The 16,481-nt window shown below is 47.1% G+C and overlaps 1 protein-coding gene and 1 non-coding gene across 21 annotated transcripts in view; both read left to right on the top strand.

Moving 5' to 3' along the window:
- Positions 1-2,617, top strand: part of GRK4 (G protein-coupled receptor kinase 4) — a 75,578-nt gene extending 72,961 nt beyond the window's left edge. For 11 of the 20 annotated variants that reach the window (XM_003890868.3, XM_009215654.4, XM_009212503.4 and 8 more), the window contains 2 exons: positions 725-862; positions 2,429-2,617. In XM_003890868.3, coding sequence (XP_003890917.1) covers positions 725-862; positions 2,429-2,482 — 192 coding nt within the window. In that variant the 3' untranslated portion in view covers positions 2,483-2,617. Of the gene's footprint in view, positions 1-724; positions 863-2,373 lie in introns of those variants that run through there. The other 9 variants (XM_003890869.3, XM_003890867.4, XM_009181204.4 and 6 more) reach the window with 5 other exon arrangements.
- A 3,584-nt stretch (positions 2,618-6,201) lies between these two features.
- Positions 6,202-6,308, top strand: LOC116274253. The gene has a single exon (XR_004182889.1). It is a non-coding gene; the product is annotated as a U6 spliceosomal RNA (small nuclear RNA).
- Positions 6,309-16,481: the final 10,173 nt, after the last annotated feature.

Raw genomic sequence — 16,481 nt, 5'->3', positions numbered from 1 at the left:
GAGGCTGAAGTGGGCAGATCACGAGGTCAGGAGATCGAGACCAGCCTATCCAACAAAGTGAAACCCCGACTCTACTAAAAACACAAAAATTAGCCGGGCATAATGGCAGGCGCCTATAGTCCCAGCTGGTCAGGATGCTGAGGCAGGAGAATCGCTTGAACCTGGGAGGCAGAGGTTGCAGTGAGCCGAGATTGCGCCACTGCACTCCACCTTGGGTGACAGAACGAGACTTCGTCTCAAAAAAAGAAAAAAAAAAAAAAAAGATTTTATAAGACTTTTGACCACAGGACTAGACCATGGGCAAGCCAAGGACCATATCAGCAGTCCAGAAGCACGGTATGTCCCTGGTCCCAGTGACAGGAAGTGGACAGGAGGTAGCTATTTTGGGTCTGATGGGTGCTTGCCTGCCACCCCTGAGCCCCCCTCCCTAAGCAGGGCTGACTGGCAGCCAGGGTTCCCATGGTAGTTCCCCACTTTGGGGGGTACACTGAGAGACAAGGGGAGAGGAGACCATGTTACTTATCCAAGAAGAGGTCAGGAAGCAGGGAAGGAGGAACCCAGGAAAGGGGCCCCACAGTGGGTGCGGGAGCTCTGAGGTGCCCCACACGGGACTGGGTAGGAGCTGCTCCGCACGGGGCTGGGCAGGAGTTGCTGGCGCTGGGAGACACCCACTGACCTGGAAGCTTCTCTGAGACTTCTCTGTCCTGCTCTTCTGTGCATGCAGATGATCGAATCTGGGTGTTTCAAAGACATCAACAAAAGTGAAAGGGAGAAAGCTTTGCCGTTAGATCTAGACAAGAACATACATACCCCGGTTTCCAGACCAAACAGAGGCTTCTTCTATAGACTCTTCAGAAGAGGGGTAAAAACACTTAAAAACTAACATATGTATGTGTATGTGAAAAGAAAAACATACTGACTACCAAGGTGAAAACATCACACTTTTTCTGTTTGCAATGGCTCCTACAAGCAGTTTTATACAGTTTGAGAGCCACGTGGTGCTAGGTAGAGGCCAGCCAGAACAGTGAGAACATCCTCGCAATGAGGTTTGTTGCTGTTGTGTATTTGGGAGATAAAATTATATAAGACGGCTGGGCGCAGTGACTCACGCTGGTAATCCCAGCACTTTGGGAGGCTGAAGTGGGTGGATCATGAGGTCAGGAGTTCGAGACCAGCCTAGCCAACAAAGTGAAACCCCAACTCTACTAAAAATACAAAAATTAGCCAGGCATGGTGGCAGGCACCTGTAGTCCCAGCTAGACAGGATGCTGAGGCAGAGAACCTGGGAGGCGGAGGTTGCAGTGAGCCGAGATTGCATTGTTCTGATCCAAAACAGGATTGCCTTCCAACGTTCACAAACAGGCTCCCGTGTCGATAACAAAATATTTTACACTGGGCTCAGAAATCGGCATCCTGTGGAACCTTCGTCAGGTGGCACCCACACGTGCATCTCTCCCTGCTCTGGCTCTTAGACTCTCACCTCCTTTGCCCGCCGCATGGGGAAAGCAGATTCCTTTTTGAAATGGCATCCTGGCCGGGCGCGGTGACTCACTCCTGTAATCCCAGCACTTTGGGAGGCTGAGGCAGGTGGATCACCTGAGGTCAGGAGTTGAGACCAGCCTGGCCAACATGGCGAAACCCCATTTCTACTAAAAATACAAAAATTAGCCAGGTGTGGTGGCGCACGCCTGTGGTCCCAGCTACTTGGGAGCCTGAGGCAGGAGAATCGCGTGAACCTAGGAGGTGGAGGGTGCAGTGAGCCGAGGTCGTGCCACTGTTCTCCATCCTGGGCAACAGCACAAAACTCCATCTCAAAAAAAAGAAAAAAAAGAAAGAAAGAAAAATGGAATCCTTTGGAGAGACCTTTTGTAGTAGCATTAAATGTAGACAAGCCTTTTTTCCATGCAGTGTCTCTCCTTGGATTTGTGGACCATCCTACTTTGTACCCTGTGTGTTCCCAGGGGGTTTATTCAGAGCTCGGCCACTAACATTCTAATCCATCTTTCTTTCAGTATGAAAAATAGGCTGAGTGCGGTGGCTCACACCTGTAATCCCAGCACTTTGGGAGGCAGAGGAGGGTGGATCACCTGAGGTCAGGAGTTCAAGACTAACTTGGCCCACATGACGAAACCCCATCTCTACTAAAAATACAAAAATTAGCCAGGCATGGTGGCAGGTTCCTGTAATCCCAGCTACTTGGGAGTCTGAGGCAGGAGAATTGCTTGAACCCAGGAGGTGGAGGTTGTAGTGATCTGAAATTGTGCCATTGCACTCCAGCCTGGGCGACAGAGCGAGACTGTGTCTCAAAAAATAAAAAAATTAAAAAAAATTAGCACCCCCCCAAAAGTTTGTAAATGGTTGTCTACACTTAAGGAAAGTGAAACCTTCGCATCAGCCGTGTGACTGAGGCCAGCGCTGTGTGTCGCAGGGCTGCCTGACCATGGTCCCCAGTGAGAAGGAAGTGGAACCCAAGCGATGCTGAGCATCCCCCTGCAGACCGCAGAGCAGACCCTGGCGCCAGGAGGGAGCAGGTGTGGGCGTCTCCTCCCGACTGGAATTGTAATAAATACATCTAAATAAAACGTACCTTGGGAGTGTGCAGATCTTTCCACACTAATACCTGAGTTGTGTTTTCAGTAAAGCTGGATTGAAGAAAAAGCCGCAAGTGTACCCCCTGAGGCCTCAGACACGCCCAGGTGTGGGCGCCTTGCGTGCTGGGGTGCGAGCTTTCCCTGCACCCAGGGAGAGGCCAGCTGGGGCTTGGGAATGGATGGCGAGTCCACCAGCCCTGCACTGCCCTGTGCCACCCCCAGACTTGGTCTCAATACTCAGCCAGGGATGTGGTGGTCCAGGAAGAGACGGGCGGCCGGGCCTCCCTTTCCCCAGGGCCTGGGTGTCAGACAGCCGGAGCCCGTTGGCATTTCCTGCATCTTCCGATGGCTATCCCGTTGCCTTGTGCCCCTCATTGAGATTCCTGAGGTTTGTGTGTTTGTGGCCAGTTTTTATTTTCTCCAAGCGTATCTATCTGCCCTTGAAAGGGGCGGCTCCCATGACCCTGCAGTCAGGGCCTGGCGGCCAGGGCCCCAGCTGCGCTTGGCATGCGGTGACAGCCTCCACCGTGGGAGTCCACGTCAGGGCCCCCGAGAGGCTCGTGCTGTGTCAGGCATGAGCCCTCCTGGGCTTTAGTGGCGCTTAGGAATCTGGGAGCTTCCCGTGGAGGTTAAGGGTGCTGAAACTGCACAAGTTGATAACTCACAGCAATGCCTGGTGACTCTCCTCTTCAGCTGGAGTGCTAACCCGCGGGGGAGACGTGGCAGCCGAGTGCTAACTGCGGGGGAGATGCGGCAGCCAGAGTGCTAACCCAGGAGGGGCAGGAGACGTGGCAGCCGGAGCGCTAACCCGGGGTGGGGGGGAGACGTGGCAGCCGGAGCGCTAACTTGGGAGGGGGAGACGTGGCAGCTGGAGCGCTAACCTGGTGGGGAGAGACGTGGCAGCCGGAGCGCTAACCTGGTGGGGGGAGACGTGGCAGCCTGAGCGCTAACCTGGGGTGTAGACGTGGCAGCTGGAGCGCTAACCTGGGGTGTAGACGTGGCAGCTGGAGCGCTAACCCGGGGCGGGGGCAGAGGTGGCTTTGTGTGCTTGGCGAACCCCCACGCCGGGGCGTAGCGGAAGCGTGTGGACCAGCACTGGAGCCCCGCGGAGGCACCCGTGCGTGTGCGTGGGGAGGGCATAGAGATTTTCCAGGGGTGACGTTGGAGCTGGGCGGGGAGCGAGCAGGAGGGACAGGGAAGGCTGAGGCCCCAGAGCTGGCTCTGCTGAGGCCGCTGAGCGGGTGATGGTGACGGTCTGGAAGCTGCGCCCAGATCCTCGGAGAAGGTGCGGAACTCAGCCTTTCTCCTGAGCCGTGCGTAGGGGGATGGGCCGGCCCGGCTCTGGCTGGGGCTTCCGCAGAGCAGCGCAGCGTTTGCGTTTGACACGGTGAGGGCTGGTTCGGGGGAGCTGACGGGGACCCCAGCTGGGAGCCTTCACATTCGCCCCTGTCCTTTCTCCACCGCCGTCATGGCTGCCTGGAGCCTGCAGCCGGGATCTTTGTGCTGCCTGCTGCGTGAGAAGCCAGGGGATAGGCCTCGGTGACTTTAAACCAAACAGCGACACCTCGGACAGCTGTGTGGAGGAGAGGAACCACAGTGCCTGAGGGGCAGAGCGCGCCCTGGGCCGCTTTCACGTGAGCAGCAGGGGCGGCCACGCTTCCAGGGGTTTCACCTGCATCGTGGTGTCAGGAAAATCAGCTTCCGCACGTGCCCACCGCCGGCTCCAGCAGGGGCACTGAGGCCAGTCCTGGGAGGAAAACACCGGCGAGGATGTCACCATGAGGTTGGGAGCCTTCTTTGTACCAGGGGAAGGGAAGGGGAAGTTATCTTGAGGACTTGGGGGTCTTTATTCTTTGGGGGAATGGAAACAGCTTTGCTTTTCTTCTGATTGAGGCAAAACTCATTAAAGAGTGAGGCTTTTTGGAAGCGGGTCACCGCGGCTGGACTCTGGACCCCTCTCCTCTGTGCCTCACTGTCCTCAGCTGCAGAATGAAGATGGCAGGAGTTGATGCCCCCGGGATGCTGAGAGCAGGTTTCTGAGTCTGTAAAGCATGTAGCATAGTGTCGAATACATGGTCACCATTCAGTAACTGTGCTAGTAATCATGGAAAAATAATACATGCTCATTGCAGAAAATACAGGAAAACCTGCAGAAAAAAAAATCACCGTTATTCCTCCCCCGCCCCCATTTCCACTCTGAGTCCTTTGGAGAGTTCTTCCATCAGTGTAGACAAAGTCCACAGCAGAATGATAGTGTAGACGACTCTGCTGGGGCTGGGAACCTGGCTTCCTTGCCAGCCACAGGGCCTCTGTAAAGGCCTGCCTCAAGGGGGTGTCGAAGTTTAGGGACACCTGCCTGTCAGAGGCATTTGAACCAGAGCAACTCCATCTTGAATGGGGGCTGGGTAAAATGAGGCTGAGGCCTGCGGGGCCGCATTCCCAGGAGGTTAGGCATTCTTAGTCACAGGATGAGATAGCAGGTCGGCACAAGATGCAGGTCCCAAAGAGCTTGCTGATAAAACAGACTGAAAGAAGCCGGAGCCAGGCGCAGGGGCTCATGCCTGTAATCCCAGCACTTTGGGAGGCTGAGGCGGGTGGATCACTTGAGGCCAGGAGTTCGAGACCACCCTAGCCAAAATAGTGAACCCCGTCTCTAAATACAAATATTAGCCAGGTGTGGTGACAGACGCCTGTGGTCCCAGCTACTCGGGAGGCTGAGGCAGGAGAACCCGGGAGGTGGAGGCTGCAGTGAGCCGAGACCTGGGCAACAGAGCAAGACATTGTCTCAAAAAAAATAATAAAATAAAGAAGTAAATAAAGAAGCTGGGAAACCCACCAAAACCAAGATGGCATGAGACTGACCTCTGGTCATCCTTACAGCTCATTATATGCTAATTATAATGCGTTAACATGCTAAAAGACACTCCCACCAGCACCATGAGAGTTTACAGATGCAACTTTCAGATGTCTGAAAGTTACCCTATATGTTCTAAAAAAGGGTGGAACCCTTAGTTCTGGGAATCGCCCACCCCTTTCCCAGAAATCTCATGAATAATCCACCGCTTGTTTAGCATATAATCAAGAAATAACCATAAAAATGGGCAGCCAGCATCCCTCAGGGCTGCTCTGCCCGTGGAGTAGCCATTCTTTATTCCTTTACTTTCCTAGTAAACTTGCTTTCCCTTTATGGATTTGCCTTGAATTCTTTCTTGAGAGAGATCCAAGTACCCTCTTTTGGGTGCTTGTCCAGTAGCATTCCCTCCCTCTTGCCTGCACAGAGCACATGGCTGAGGAGGGAGCCAGATGGGGAAGGACCAGCACTGCAGGGGCCAGGGCCGAGGGCATCGATCATATCCTGGGCTGGTGGCTATGGAACTAATAAAGTCCTTTTTGTTTCTTTTTTTCTTTTTTTGGCTTACGTTAGTCTGAGTTAAATTTCCCCATGCCCAAGTGAAAGCTTTGACTGAGAGAAATAGCAAACCTAGGCCAGGATTTGTACACGGACGGGTTGGTAACTTGTTTGATTAACATGTTGAGCATCTCATTTTTCTTTTTCTGTTTATAAGCAAGCATATATGTATTGAAGAGAATTTTGAAATTAAGAAGAATAGTGCTCACTTTGGCAGCATATATACTAAAACTGGAATGATACAGAGAAGATTAGTATGGCCCCTGCACAAGGATGATGCACAAATTTGTGAAGTGTTCCATACAAAAATATGTTTTAAAAAAACCCACAAAATTTCATCTTTAATATTAACTGCTGTGCAAAGGCAATCCCTATCAACATTTCATTTGATATTTATATAACTAATACAGTAATTTATTTCTTTCCATGTCATTTGGCTGCGTAATTTTTAAATTTTTTTTGAGAGTCTTGCTCTGTTGCCTAGGCTGGAGTGCAGTAGCATGATCTCAGCTCACTACAACCTGCATTCAAGTGATTCTCGTGCCTCAGCCTCCCGAGTAGCTGGGATTGCAGGCACCACCACCACACCGGCTAATTTTTTTTTTTTTTTAGTAGAGATGGGGTTTCACCATGTTGACCAGGCTGGTCTCGAACTCCTGGCCTTAAGTAATCTGCCCATCTCAGCCTCCCAAAGGATTACAGGTGTGAGCCACTGTGCCTGGCCTGCTTAATCTTTCATTACTTATTTCAGTCATCCATGATATTGTGAAATTATATTGGGTTTTCATTCAGTCTTCTGGCATATATTTCCCCAAATCCTTGGAATCCTCGAAGTGATGAATGTCTTTTCTGTATGTTAATGAGGTGGCTGGTGGCTCCTAGACAGTTTCAGGATAGGAGGGGTCACCAGAAAGAAGAAGGCAGGGTTAGAAGGTTGGGACTCAGTCCTACCCTTGACCTCTGGGAAGGGAGAGGGGCTGATGGTTAAGCTGATCACCAATGGCTAATGATTAAATCATGCCTATGTGATGAAGCCTCCGTAAAAACCCAAGAGGACAGGGTTCAGAGAGCTTCTGAGTAACCTGGAGGTTCCTAGAGGGTAGCGCACCTCCATTCTATGGGGGTAAAAGCTCCTGTGCTTGGGACCCTTCCAGAACGCTCCCTATGCATCTTCTCATCTGGCTGTTCATCTGTATCCTGTAAAATATGCCTTGTAATAAACCAGTAAATGTGTTTCTCTGAGTTCTGTATGCTGATCTAGCAAATTAATTGAACCCAAGGAGGGGGCTGTGGGAGCCCCCAGTGTTTAGCAGGTCAATCAGAATCACAGGCACAATAACCAGGGGCTTGCAGTTGGCATTGGAAGTGGGGTTCAGTCTCGTAGGAACTGAGTCCTCAATCTGTGTGGTCAGACACTGTCTACAGGTAGATGCTGTCAGACTTGAATGGGAGGACACTCAGCTGGTGTCTGCTGCAGAACTGATTGCTTGCTTGTTGGTGGAGAGAAGTATTCTGTGTTGATTCTTGAATGAGATTACAGGAAAAGGACACTGCGCTTTTCCCTTAGATCCTCAGGGCGGCTAAATATACATATTGAATAAGCTGTAGGAGGAGTTATGAATATTTTGAGAGGAGCAACACACAGGTGTGCAATTAGCTGCATGCCTCTTCATGGGTCACGTGTTCAAAAAATGTTGGGGTTAGCGTGATGGGAGGGTGGAGTTTCCCTCCCTCTGACGTCAAAAGGTTAAGCAGAGGACACAAGAACCCTCACTGCACCTCCTCTGGAGACGGCCACAGTCACTCCAGGGTCTGTGGTATCTTAACAGGAAGGGAAGCATTGTCCAGCCGTGGCCTCAGACGACTGGCTAAAGGCGATGGAAGAATGAGTTGTCTGTTTCTTGTTTTCCAGAGCTGGTTTCTGTTTATTCTTTAGGAAGGCATTCCGGTTAAAGGTTATTAAGAAAGGGGCATACTGGCTGGGCGCGGTGGCTCAAGCCTGTAATCCCAGCACTTTGGGAGGCCGAGACGGGTGGATCACGAGGTCAGGCGATCGAGACCATCCTGGCTAACACGATGAAACCCCGTCTCTACTAAAAGATACAAAAAACTAGCCGGGCGTGGTGGCGGGCGCCTGTAGTCCCAGCTACTCGGGAGGCTGAGGCAGGAGAATGGCGTGAACCCGGGAGGCGGAGCTTGCAGTGAGCCGAGATCGGGCCACTGCAATCCAGCCTGGGCGACAGAGCGAGACTCCGTCTCAAAAAAAAACAAAACAAAACAAAGAAAGGGGCATACTGAGGCGAGTCTGACCTGTCCTGTCACAGCCAGGAACTCAGTTTTTAAGGTTTCTCTGGGGTCTGCTAGACCGAGAAGGGGTCTGTTCAATTGGCAGGGGTTTTAGGATTTTATTATGTATCTCACGGTAAAAGTAAACATCACATTATAAATTTTTTTTTAATCAAATAAAGCACGATATGCACTCAAGACAGTGTTTGAACATTTTAAAGAATACATATTTTATACCTCTGTTAAATGAAAAACTTCAGCCAGATTAAATTTAAATGAGTATAATTGAGCAATGAACGAGTCACGAATTGGGAAGCCCCCAGAATCACAGCAGATTCAGAGACTCCAGGGATGCCTCGTGGTCAGAACAAATTTATAGACAAAAAAAGGGAAGTGATGTACAGAAATCGGAGGTGAGGTACAGAAACAGCTGGTTGGTTACAACTTGGCCTTTGCTTTATTTGGACAGGGTTTGAACTCTCAGCAGTGAATGAGTGAAGTACGGCTGCTGGGATTGGCCAAGACTCAAGTACTGTTACAGGTGCAGACTCCTAAGTTAGGGTTTCAATGTTGTCTACCTATTAAGTTAGGTTGCAGTTCGTCCACATGGACTCAAATAGAGAAGTATGGAGTCCTTCTCAGGCCATATTTAATTTGCTTTAACAATTCCACCCTTTTGGTCATTTTCTCAATTTTGAGAGATTGACCAAGACTTTAGTCATTGATATCACTGTCACCATCGTAAAGGTACTTATTTGGTCTTGAAACCCTCTGAGAAACAGTAGAACAGTGAGTTTTGCAAAGGTAGGAACAAGGACTGAGGGTACCTCCTTAGGCTGGAACGTCCTGTTTATAGGAGAATGTGTCAGGATCTATGTGTCTCCTTAAAGTCTTAGTTTGATTATGTCACATTTAGCATGAGTGACTCCATTTTTGTTTGGCTTAGTCTGTTGGGACCTAGTGCATGAGCTCAGTCCAAAACAATGGCCTCCCATAATTTTATTTTAATAAATTCACTCTTTTTGTCCAGGTTCTCACTTAGGTGACTGTGGGCGCCAAGCCACCCAGGTGCCAAGGCACAAGACCAAGGACACAATCTGTTCCAGTATAATTAAAAAATACATAGAGAATAAGAATAGTTATACTAGAAATAGATTATAGATATGATTATATGTGAATATTATTAATCATTACTTTGTAGCAGTACTCTTTATTCCCATATTATAATAGTCTTTTTTCTATAATTATAACCTAGGAAAAACCAGGCCATACAGAGATAGGAGTTGAAGGGACACAGTGAGAAGGGATCAGAACACAAGTGTGAGCCTCTGTCACGCCCGGACAGGGCCACTAGAGGGCTCTCTGGTCTAGCGGTAACGCCGGTGCCTGGGAAGGCACATGTTACTTAGCAGACCAGGAAAGGGCGTCTCCCTTTCCCCAGGGGGTTAGAGAAGACTCTGCTCCACCACCTCTTGTGTAGGGCCTGACATCAGTCAAGTCTGTCCACAGCCATCTGGACGCCTAAACGTCTCCCTGTGATGCTGTGCTTCAGCGGTCATGCTCCTGTTTCACTTTCATGTTCCGCTCTGTACACCCGGCTCCACCTTCTAGAGAGCCAAAGCAGAATTAGTGAAAGTACTAAAGTCTTTGAAATGCATAGAAGAAATAATGATGTAAGCTTCCCCCCCCCCCCACCCCCGCCTCGGCTACCAAACAGGGAAGGGCTCCCTGTCCGGTGGACACGTGACTCGTGTGACCTTACCTATCATTGGAGATGACTCACACTCCTTACCCTGCCCTCTTGCCTTGTATCCAATAAATAACAGCGCGGCCAGGCATTCGGGGCCATTACCAGTCTCCACGTCTAGGTGGTGGTGGTCCCCCGGGCCCGGCTGTCTTTTCTTCTATCTCTTTGTCTCGTGTCTTTATTTCTACAATCTCTCGTCTCCACACACGAGGAGAAAAACCCACAGGACCAGTAGGGCTGGACCCTACAGGTGAGAGTGTGACCAAAACTTACGGCCCTAGCACTACTCTCAGTTACCTTGATTTTGGGTTTCTGGTCTCAACACGCATTCATAGGTTATGGTGTCGTCATGGTTACACAGTTCTTTCAGCTTGTGCCATTCCAGTTGAAGAGAGACCATTCGATGTTCTAGAGATGGCTGCATGCAGACATTTAAAACCTCTGAGAGAATGCAGGGCACCAGGGAGACTATTATTATGACTACTGGGAGGATAATACCAAGAGTTTGCAGTATGCTCCTTACCCGGGGTCCCCATAAACCAAACCACCCACAATCAAATAAATCAAACAATGAGCTAGATAAAGAGGCTACTCGCTTAACTAAGTGGTCTTTTCATTAATCTCCTACAACTGAATCTCTATAATACTTGATATATTTCTCCCTAGGCCACAGGTGCCAGCAGCTGCACAGGAACTTTTCTGTGTAGTCAATTCTATTATTTAGCATAACTTTCACAAGAGAATTGAAAGTCTGTTGTGCAACTATAGACTTTACAGTAGAATCTGCTATACGGCCTATCATGAGAGATACATTTCTGGTTATGGCCTCTTTACTCGAAAGCATGGAAAAAGGATGCCCTTCTAGAAGAGTGAAGCCCTCCTGGCAATGCCCTCTTTAACCCATGATGTGGGTTAACAGGAGTGAACCAGTGTTCCGTTTCTGCCTGATTTTACAGGCAACATATGTCCCATTAAAGTTTCTCACTTACACTGAGCCTTCATCTTTGATCTATCAAAGTATAAGGTTATCCGTGTATAAGGCTGGCTGCAAAATCCTTCGCAAATGAAGGTATACCCCATAAGTGCACACAACAGATCCTCTTTTCATTTCTATTATTCACAGAGGCATAAGCAAGCAACAAATATTCAAAGATAAGAGTCTCATGGCCAGGCATGCTGGCTCATGCCTATAATCTCAACACTTTGGGAGGCCGAGGTGGGCGGATCACCTGAGGTCAGGAGTTCAAAACCAGCCTGGTCAACATGGTGAAAACTCGTCTCTACTAAAAATACAAAAATTAGCTTGGTGTGGTGGCAGGCACCTGTAATACCAGCAACTCAGAAGGCTGAGGCATGAGAATCGCTTGAACCCAGGAGGCGGAGGTTGCAGTGAGCTGAGATTACACCACCGCACTCCAGCCTGGGTGACAGAGCAAGACTCCATCTCAAAAAAAGAAAAAGAAAAAAAAAGAGTCTCATGACAGTAGAAGTCTTGATGCACCATCTTAGCAAAAGCTGTTCACATCAAGGATGCCATGTTCTGGAGAGAGACTTCCTTGGTTAACTTTACTTTAAAGATTCCAATGGGTGTACAGTTCCAGAGTATGAATGGACCCTTCTCAGTTGTGAGATTATGAACCCAAATTTCAAGATCCCGAAGTTTTGTTGCAGTGTGGGTGGCAAGGACAGTCTTTCTCTGATGTTCTTGGAAGATCTAGTCTTCAAGTTCTAGATTGCACAGGGTTTGACTGTCCTCAGTGAACCATAAAAAAAAAATACTGTAGCATACAAATCTACTTTGTTAAAACATCAGCCCTCTTAACATGGGAAAGCTTTTATACAACCGGAAAACATGCGTTGAAAATGATGATTGAATGAAATCTCTTCATAAAATGTTTAAATAGCCCAGTGTTATAAACTATTTTAGCAATTGATAAGTTATCTCTTACACACACACATATATACACATATACATATAAATATACACACACACATATACACTTTATTTATTTATTTATTTATTTGTTGAGATGGAATCTCTCTCTGTCACCCAGGCTGGAGTGCAGTGGTGAAATCTCGGCTCACTGCAACTTCTGCCTCCCACACACCAATGTATTTAATTTGGATTATTTTATCTTTTCCATGGTGAGTCATGAAGTGCAGAACTTTTAATAACAAAATCTTTAAGACTCAGGAAGGACAAGGTGGCCTTCTTGGTTCTCCATGAGTCCATATTTAATTAACATTAGACTTCAGTCGTCTTGAATACCAGTTGCTTCTCCAAATAAGGTGCATTGCACAGATAACTGTTGGGTTATCACAGATAATTTGACTTAGACCATGGATTTCATTCAAATTGTATATCTGAACTATTTCAGTATCAGCTGATTTAAGATGAAAATCTGGCAAACTATTTTCTTGGTATTCAATTAATTTTTGTTCTACTTCGGTTAGCAGTTTTATAAACCAGTCAGTCTTTTCATTAAAGTTCCAGGAATTCTTACCCAGTTCAAATGATATGATTCTAAAGTTATTAGAAACCTGTATTCCAAGAGTGATTTTTAGGGTCCTTTTCATCCTTTTATGAATCTCCTAAAAGACACCATACTTTTGATATTTTCAGAAACTGCACCAGCATTAAGCAATTAACTGTGGAAATGACTTTAAACAGTCATAGTTAAAAACACAATTGACAAGGAAATTTGGTTATTTCTTTTTTTTTTTTTTTTGAGACGGAGTCTCGCTCTGTAGCCCAGGCTGGAGTGCAGTGGCCGGATCTCAGCTCACTGCAAGCTCCGCCTCCCGGGTTCACACCATTCTCCGGCCTCAGCCTCCCGAGTAGCTGGGACTACAGGTGCCCGCCACCTCGCCCGGCTATTTTTTGTATTTCTTAGTAGAGACGGGGTTTCACCGTGTTAGCCAGGATGGTCTCGATCTCCTGACCTCGTGATCCGCCCATCTCAGCCTCCCAAAGTGCTGGGATTACAGGCTTGAGCCACCGCGCCCGGCCAGAAATTTGGTTATTTCTATGATTTACAGTAACTTAACATAATAACCATAATTATGATTGATAGCATAGACTCAGGCATATTAGAATTTTAGAAATCTCATTTAATTTTGGAACATATATTAATATCATTTACTAAAATGTAACCTGAAGAGAATTAAACATTATTTTTTGACAATGTTTCCCATGTAACTTAACATATCAGATTATCCTGTTTACTTTTCTTTGGATGCTTTAGAGGACCTCTGTAGCATCCCAAAGTTAGAGGTCAGAAAAGACCATTTTGAAGGTGAAATTTGATTTTGGGAAGCCTTTCAGATATATTAAAGGTTTAAAACATTTGATGTTATGCTTAACCAGTTTGACCATGAAGTGAGATTCTTATAAACCTTTTATAATCCCTTACAATTTGTGTGTGTGTGTGTGTGTGTGTGTGTGTGTGTGTGTGTGTTGATGGAGTCTCGCTCTGTTGCCCAGGCTGGAATGCAGCATGCCATCTTGGCTCACTGCAAGCTCCGCCTCCTGGGTTCATGCCATTCTCCTGCCTCAGCCTCCTGAGAAGCTGGGACTACAGGCTCCTGCCACCGTGCCTGGCTAATTTTTTTGTATTTTTCGTAGAGCCGGGGTTTCACTGCGTTAGCCAGGATGGTCTCGATCTCCTGATCTCTTGTGATCCACCTGCCTAGGCCTCCCAAAGTGCTGGGGTAATAGGCGTGAGCCACCGCACCTGGCCAATCCCTTACAATTTTTGTGAAAGAGCAGATCAGTGCTTTAAGAAAACCCTGTTGGCCAGGTGTGGTGACTCACGCCTGTAATCCCAGCACTTTGGGAGGCGGAGGTGGGCAGATCACGAGGTCAGGAGTTTAAGACCAGCCTGGCCAACATGAAACCCCATCTGTACTAAAAATACAAAAATTAGCTGGGCGTGGTGGTGAGTGCCTATAATCACAGCTACTCCAGAGGCTGAGGCAGGAGAATCGCTTAAACCCAGGAGGCTGAGGTTGCAGTGAGCCAAGAGCGCACCACTGCACTCCAACCTGGGCGACAGAGCAAGACTCTGTCTCAAAAAAAAAAAAAAGAAGAAATGAAAACCCTGTTGTGTTTCTACTTCAATGTTTAATTTCTGGAAAAAATGAATAATACTCCTTTAAATTTAGTCAATATGTTCACACACAGAATTTCTTTTACAAGATTAATTTTTACAAACCTTCTACAACTTGCTCAACCTTTTAGCTTTATCTTATCTAACTTAAAAAATCCTTTAACCCTCTAAAGTAGGCAAAAATTTACATTCCCATGCCTTCTTATAATCTTTTACCAAAAACACATTTCACTCTCCTCACACACCTTGTATGTAAAATTATTTTTTTAGTAGTTTCAATTACATGTTATAATCGTAACTCTTAGCATCTTTTACTTTTGGTGCATTAATTTCACAAATCCTTTAACAGCTTACACAGGCCATCTATGGCATGCTTGGACTTTCTCACTTGTCCTAAATACCCCTTTTTAAACAACCAGTTATTTTACTTTAGGGCAAGAATTTACCATACAAGATCCTTTCTTATATACATTTTATTTTCTTTGTAACCTTCTTTGCATAGCTAGGGGACGTGACTAATGCCATATTTCCCCAGGCCTTATCTATAATCTAATGCTCCAAAATAATTTGAACAATGTAGAAAAATCAAAGCAGTTTATGACCTTAAAAAATTTAGCAAACCTGGCTGGGTGCAGTGGCTCACACCTGTAATCCTAGCACTTTGGGAGGCCGAGGCGGGGGGATCACGAGGTCAGGAGTTCAAGACCAGCCTGGCCAACATGGTGAAACCTCATCTCTACTAAAAATACAAAAATTAGCTGGGCATGGTGGCACATGCCTATAATCCCAGCTACTCAGGAGGCTGAGGCAGGAGAATTGCTTGAACCCCGAGAGGCAGAGGTTGCAGTGAGCCTAGATAACGCCATTGCACTCCAGCCTGGGAAACAAGAGTGAAACACCATCTCAAAAAAAAAAAAAAAAAAAAAAAATTTAGCAAACCTAATAGCTGACCTGCCTAATTTAGACCAAATGTCTTTATTTTCACCAGTAACCTTTAAAACTTTTTATTTCTCAAAGATTACTAAAGTTACGTGAACCAAAAGGCACTACAGTTTTTATTTTTCTTTCAAAATATTTGATTTAAGCACTCATTTTTCTTAAAGCCAATTCATTAGAGCTCTTTTGTTTATTTTTATTTTTATTTATTTTTATTTTTATTTTTTAAAATTTTATTATTATTTTTTTGAGACGGAGTCTTGCTCTGTCGCCCAGGCTGGAGTGCAGTGGCCGGATCTTAGCTCACTGCAAGCTCTGCCTCCCAGGTTCACGTCATTCTCCTGCCTCAGCCTCCCGAGTAGCTGGGACTACAGGCGCCTGCCACCTCGCCCGGCTAGTTTTTTGTACTTTTTAGTAGAGACGGGGTTTCACCGTGTTAGCCAGGATGGTCTCGATCTCCTGACCTCGTGATCCACCCATCTCAGCCTCCCAAAGTGCTGGGATTACAGGCTTGAGCCACCGTGCTTGGCTATTTTTATTTTTTTGAGACAGATTCTCACTCTGTCTTCCAGGCTTGAGTGCAGAGGCACAATCTTGGCTCACGGCAACCTCCACCTCTCGGATTCAAGTGATTCTCCTGCCTTAGCCTCCCAAGTAGCCAGGATTACCGGCATGTGCCACCACACCCAGCTAATTTTTGTATTTTTAGTAGAGACAGGGTTTCACCTGGTTGGCCAGGCTGGTCTCGAACTCCTGACCTCAGGTGATCCACCACCTCAGCCTCCCAAAGTGTTGGGATTAAAGGCATGAGCCAATGTGCCTGGCAATTAAAGCTCTTTTATATAAACATTAAACACACAACCCATATATAACTACACAGACAGACAGACAGACAGAAGAAGATCCAGTAGTTGTAAGATTTTTCATTTACCACTTTGTAAGTTTCTAAATTGGATTGCTGGCTTTAGGATGGAGTCCTTGGAAGAACAGGACCAGGAAAGCATGCAGTTTCTAGGGCCTAATGTAATAACCAGGCACAGCTGGAAGGCAAAACAAATCTCCAAAAATTAAGGGTCTCATTTTTTTTTTTTTTTTTGAGACAGAGTCTGGCTCTGTCGCCCAGGTTGGAGTGCAATGGTGCGATCTCGGCTCACTGCAACCTCCGCCTCCTGGGTTCAGGTCATTCTCCTGCCTCAGCCTCCCAAGTAGCTGGGACTACAGGCGCCCGTCACCACGCCCGGCTAACTTTTCGTATTTTTTAGTAGAGACAGTGTTTCACTGTGTTAGCCAGGATAGTCTCGATCTTCTGACCTCATGATCTGCCCTCCTTGGCCTCCCAAAGTGCTGGGATTACAGGCATGAGCCACCACGCCCAGCCAAGAGTCTCATTTTTATACCAGATC

The sequence above is a fragment of the Papio anubis genome, chromosome 3, assembly GCF_008728515.1.
Source record: "Papio anubis isolate 15944 chromosome 3, Panubis1.0, whole genome shotgun sequence".
Lineage (NCBI taxonomy): Eukaryota > Metazoa > Chordata > Mammalia > Primates > Cercopithecidae > Papio > Papio anubis.
The sequence above is the reverse complement of the archived record's forward strand: the minus strand, read 5'-3'. Positions and strand labels throughout refer to the sequence as shown.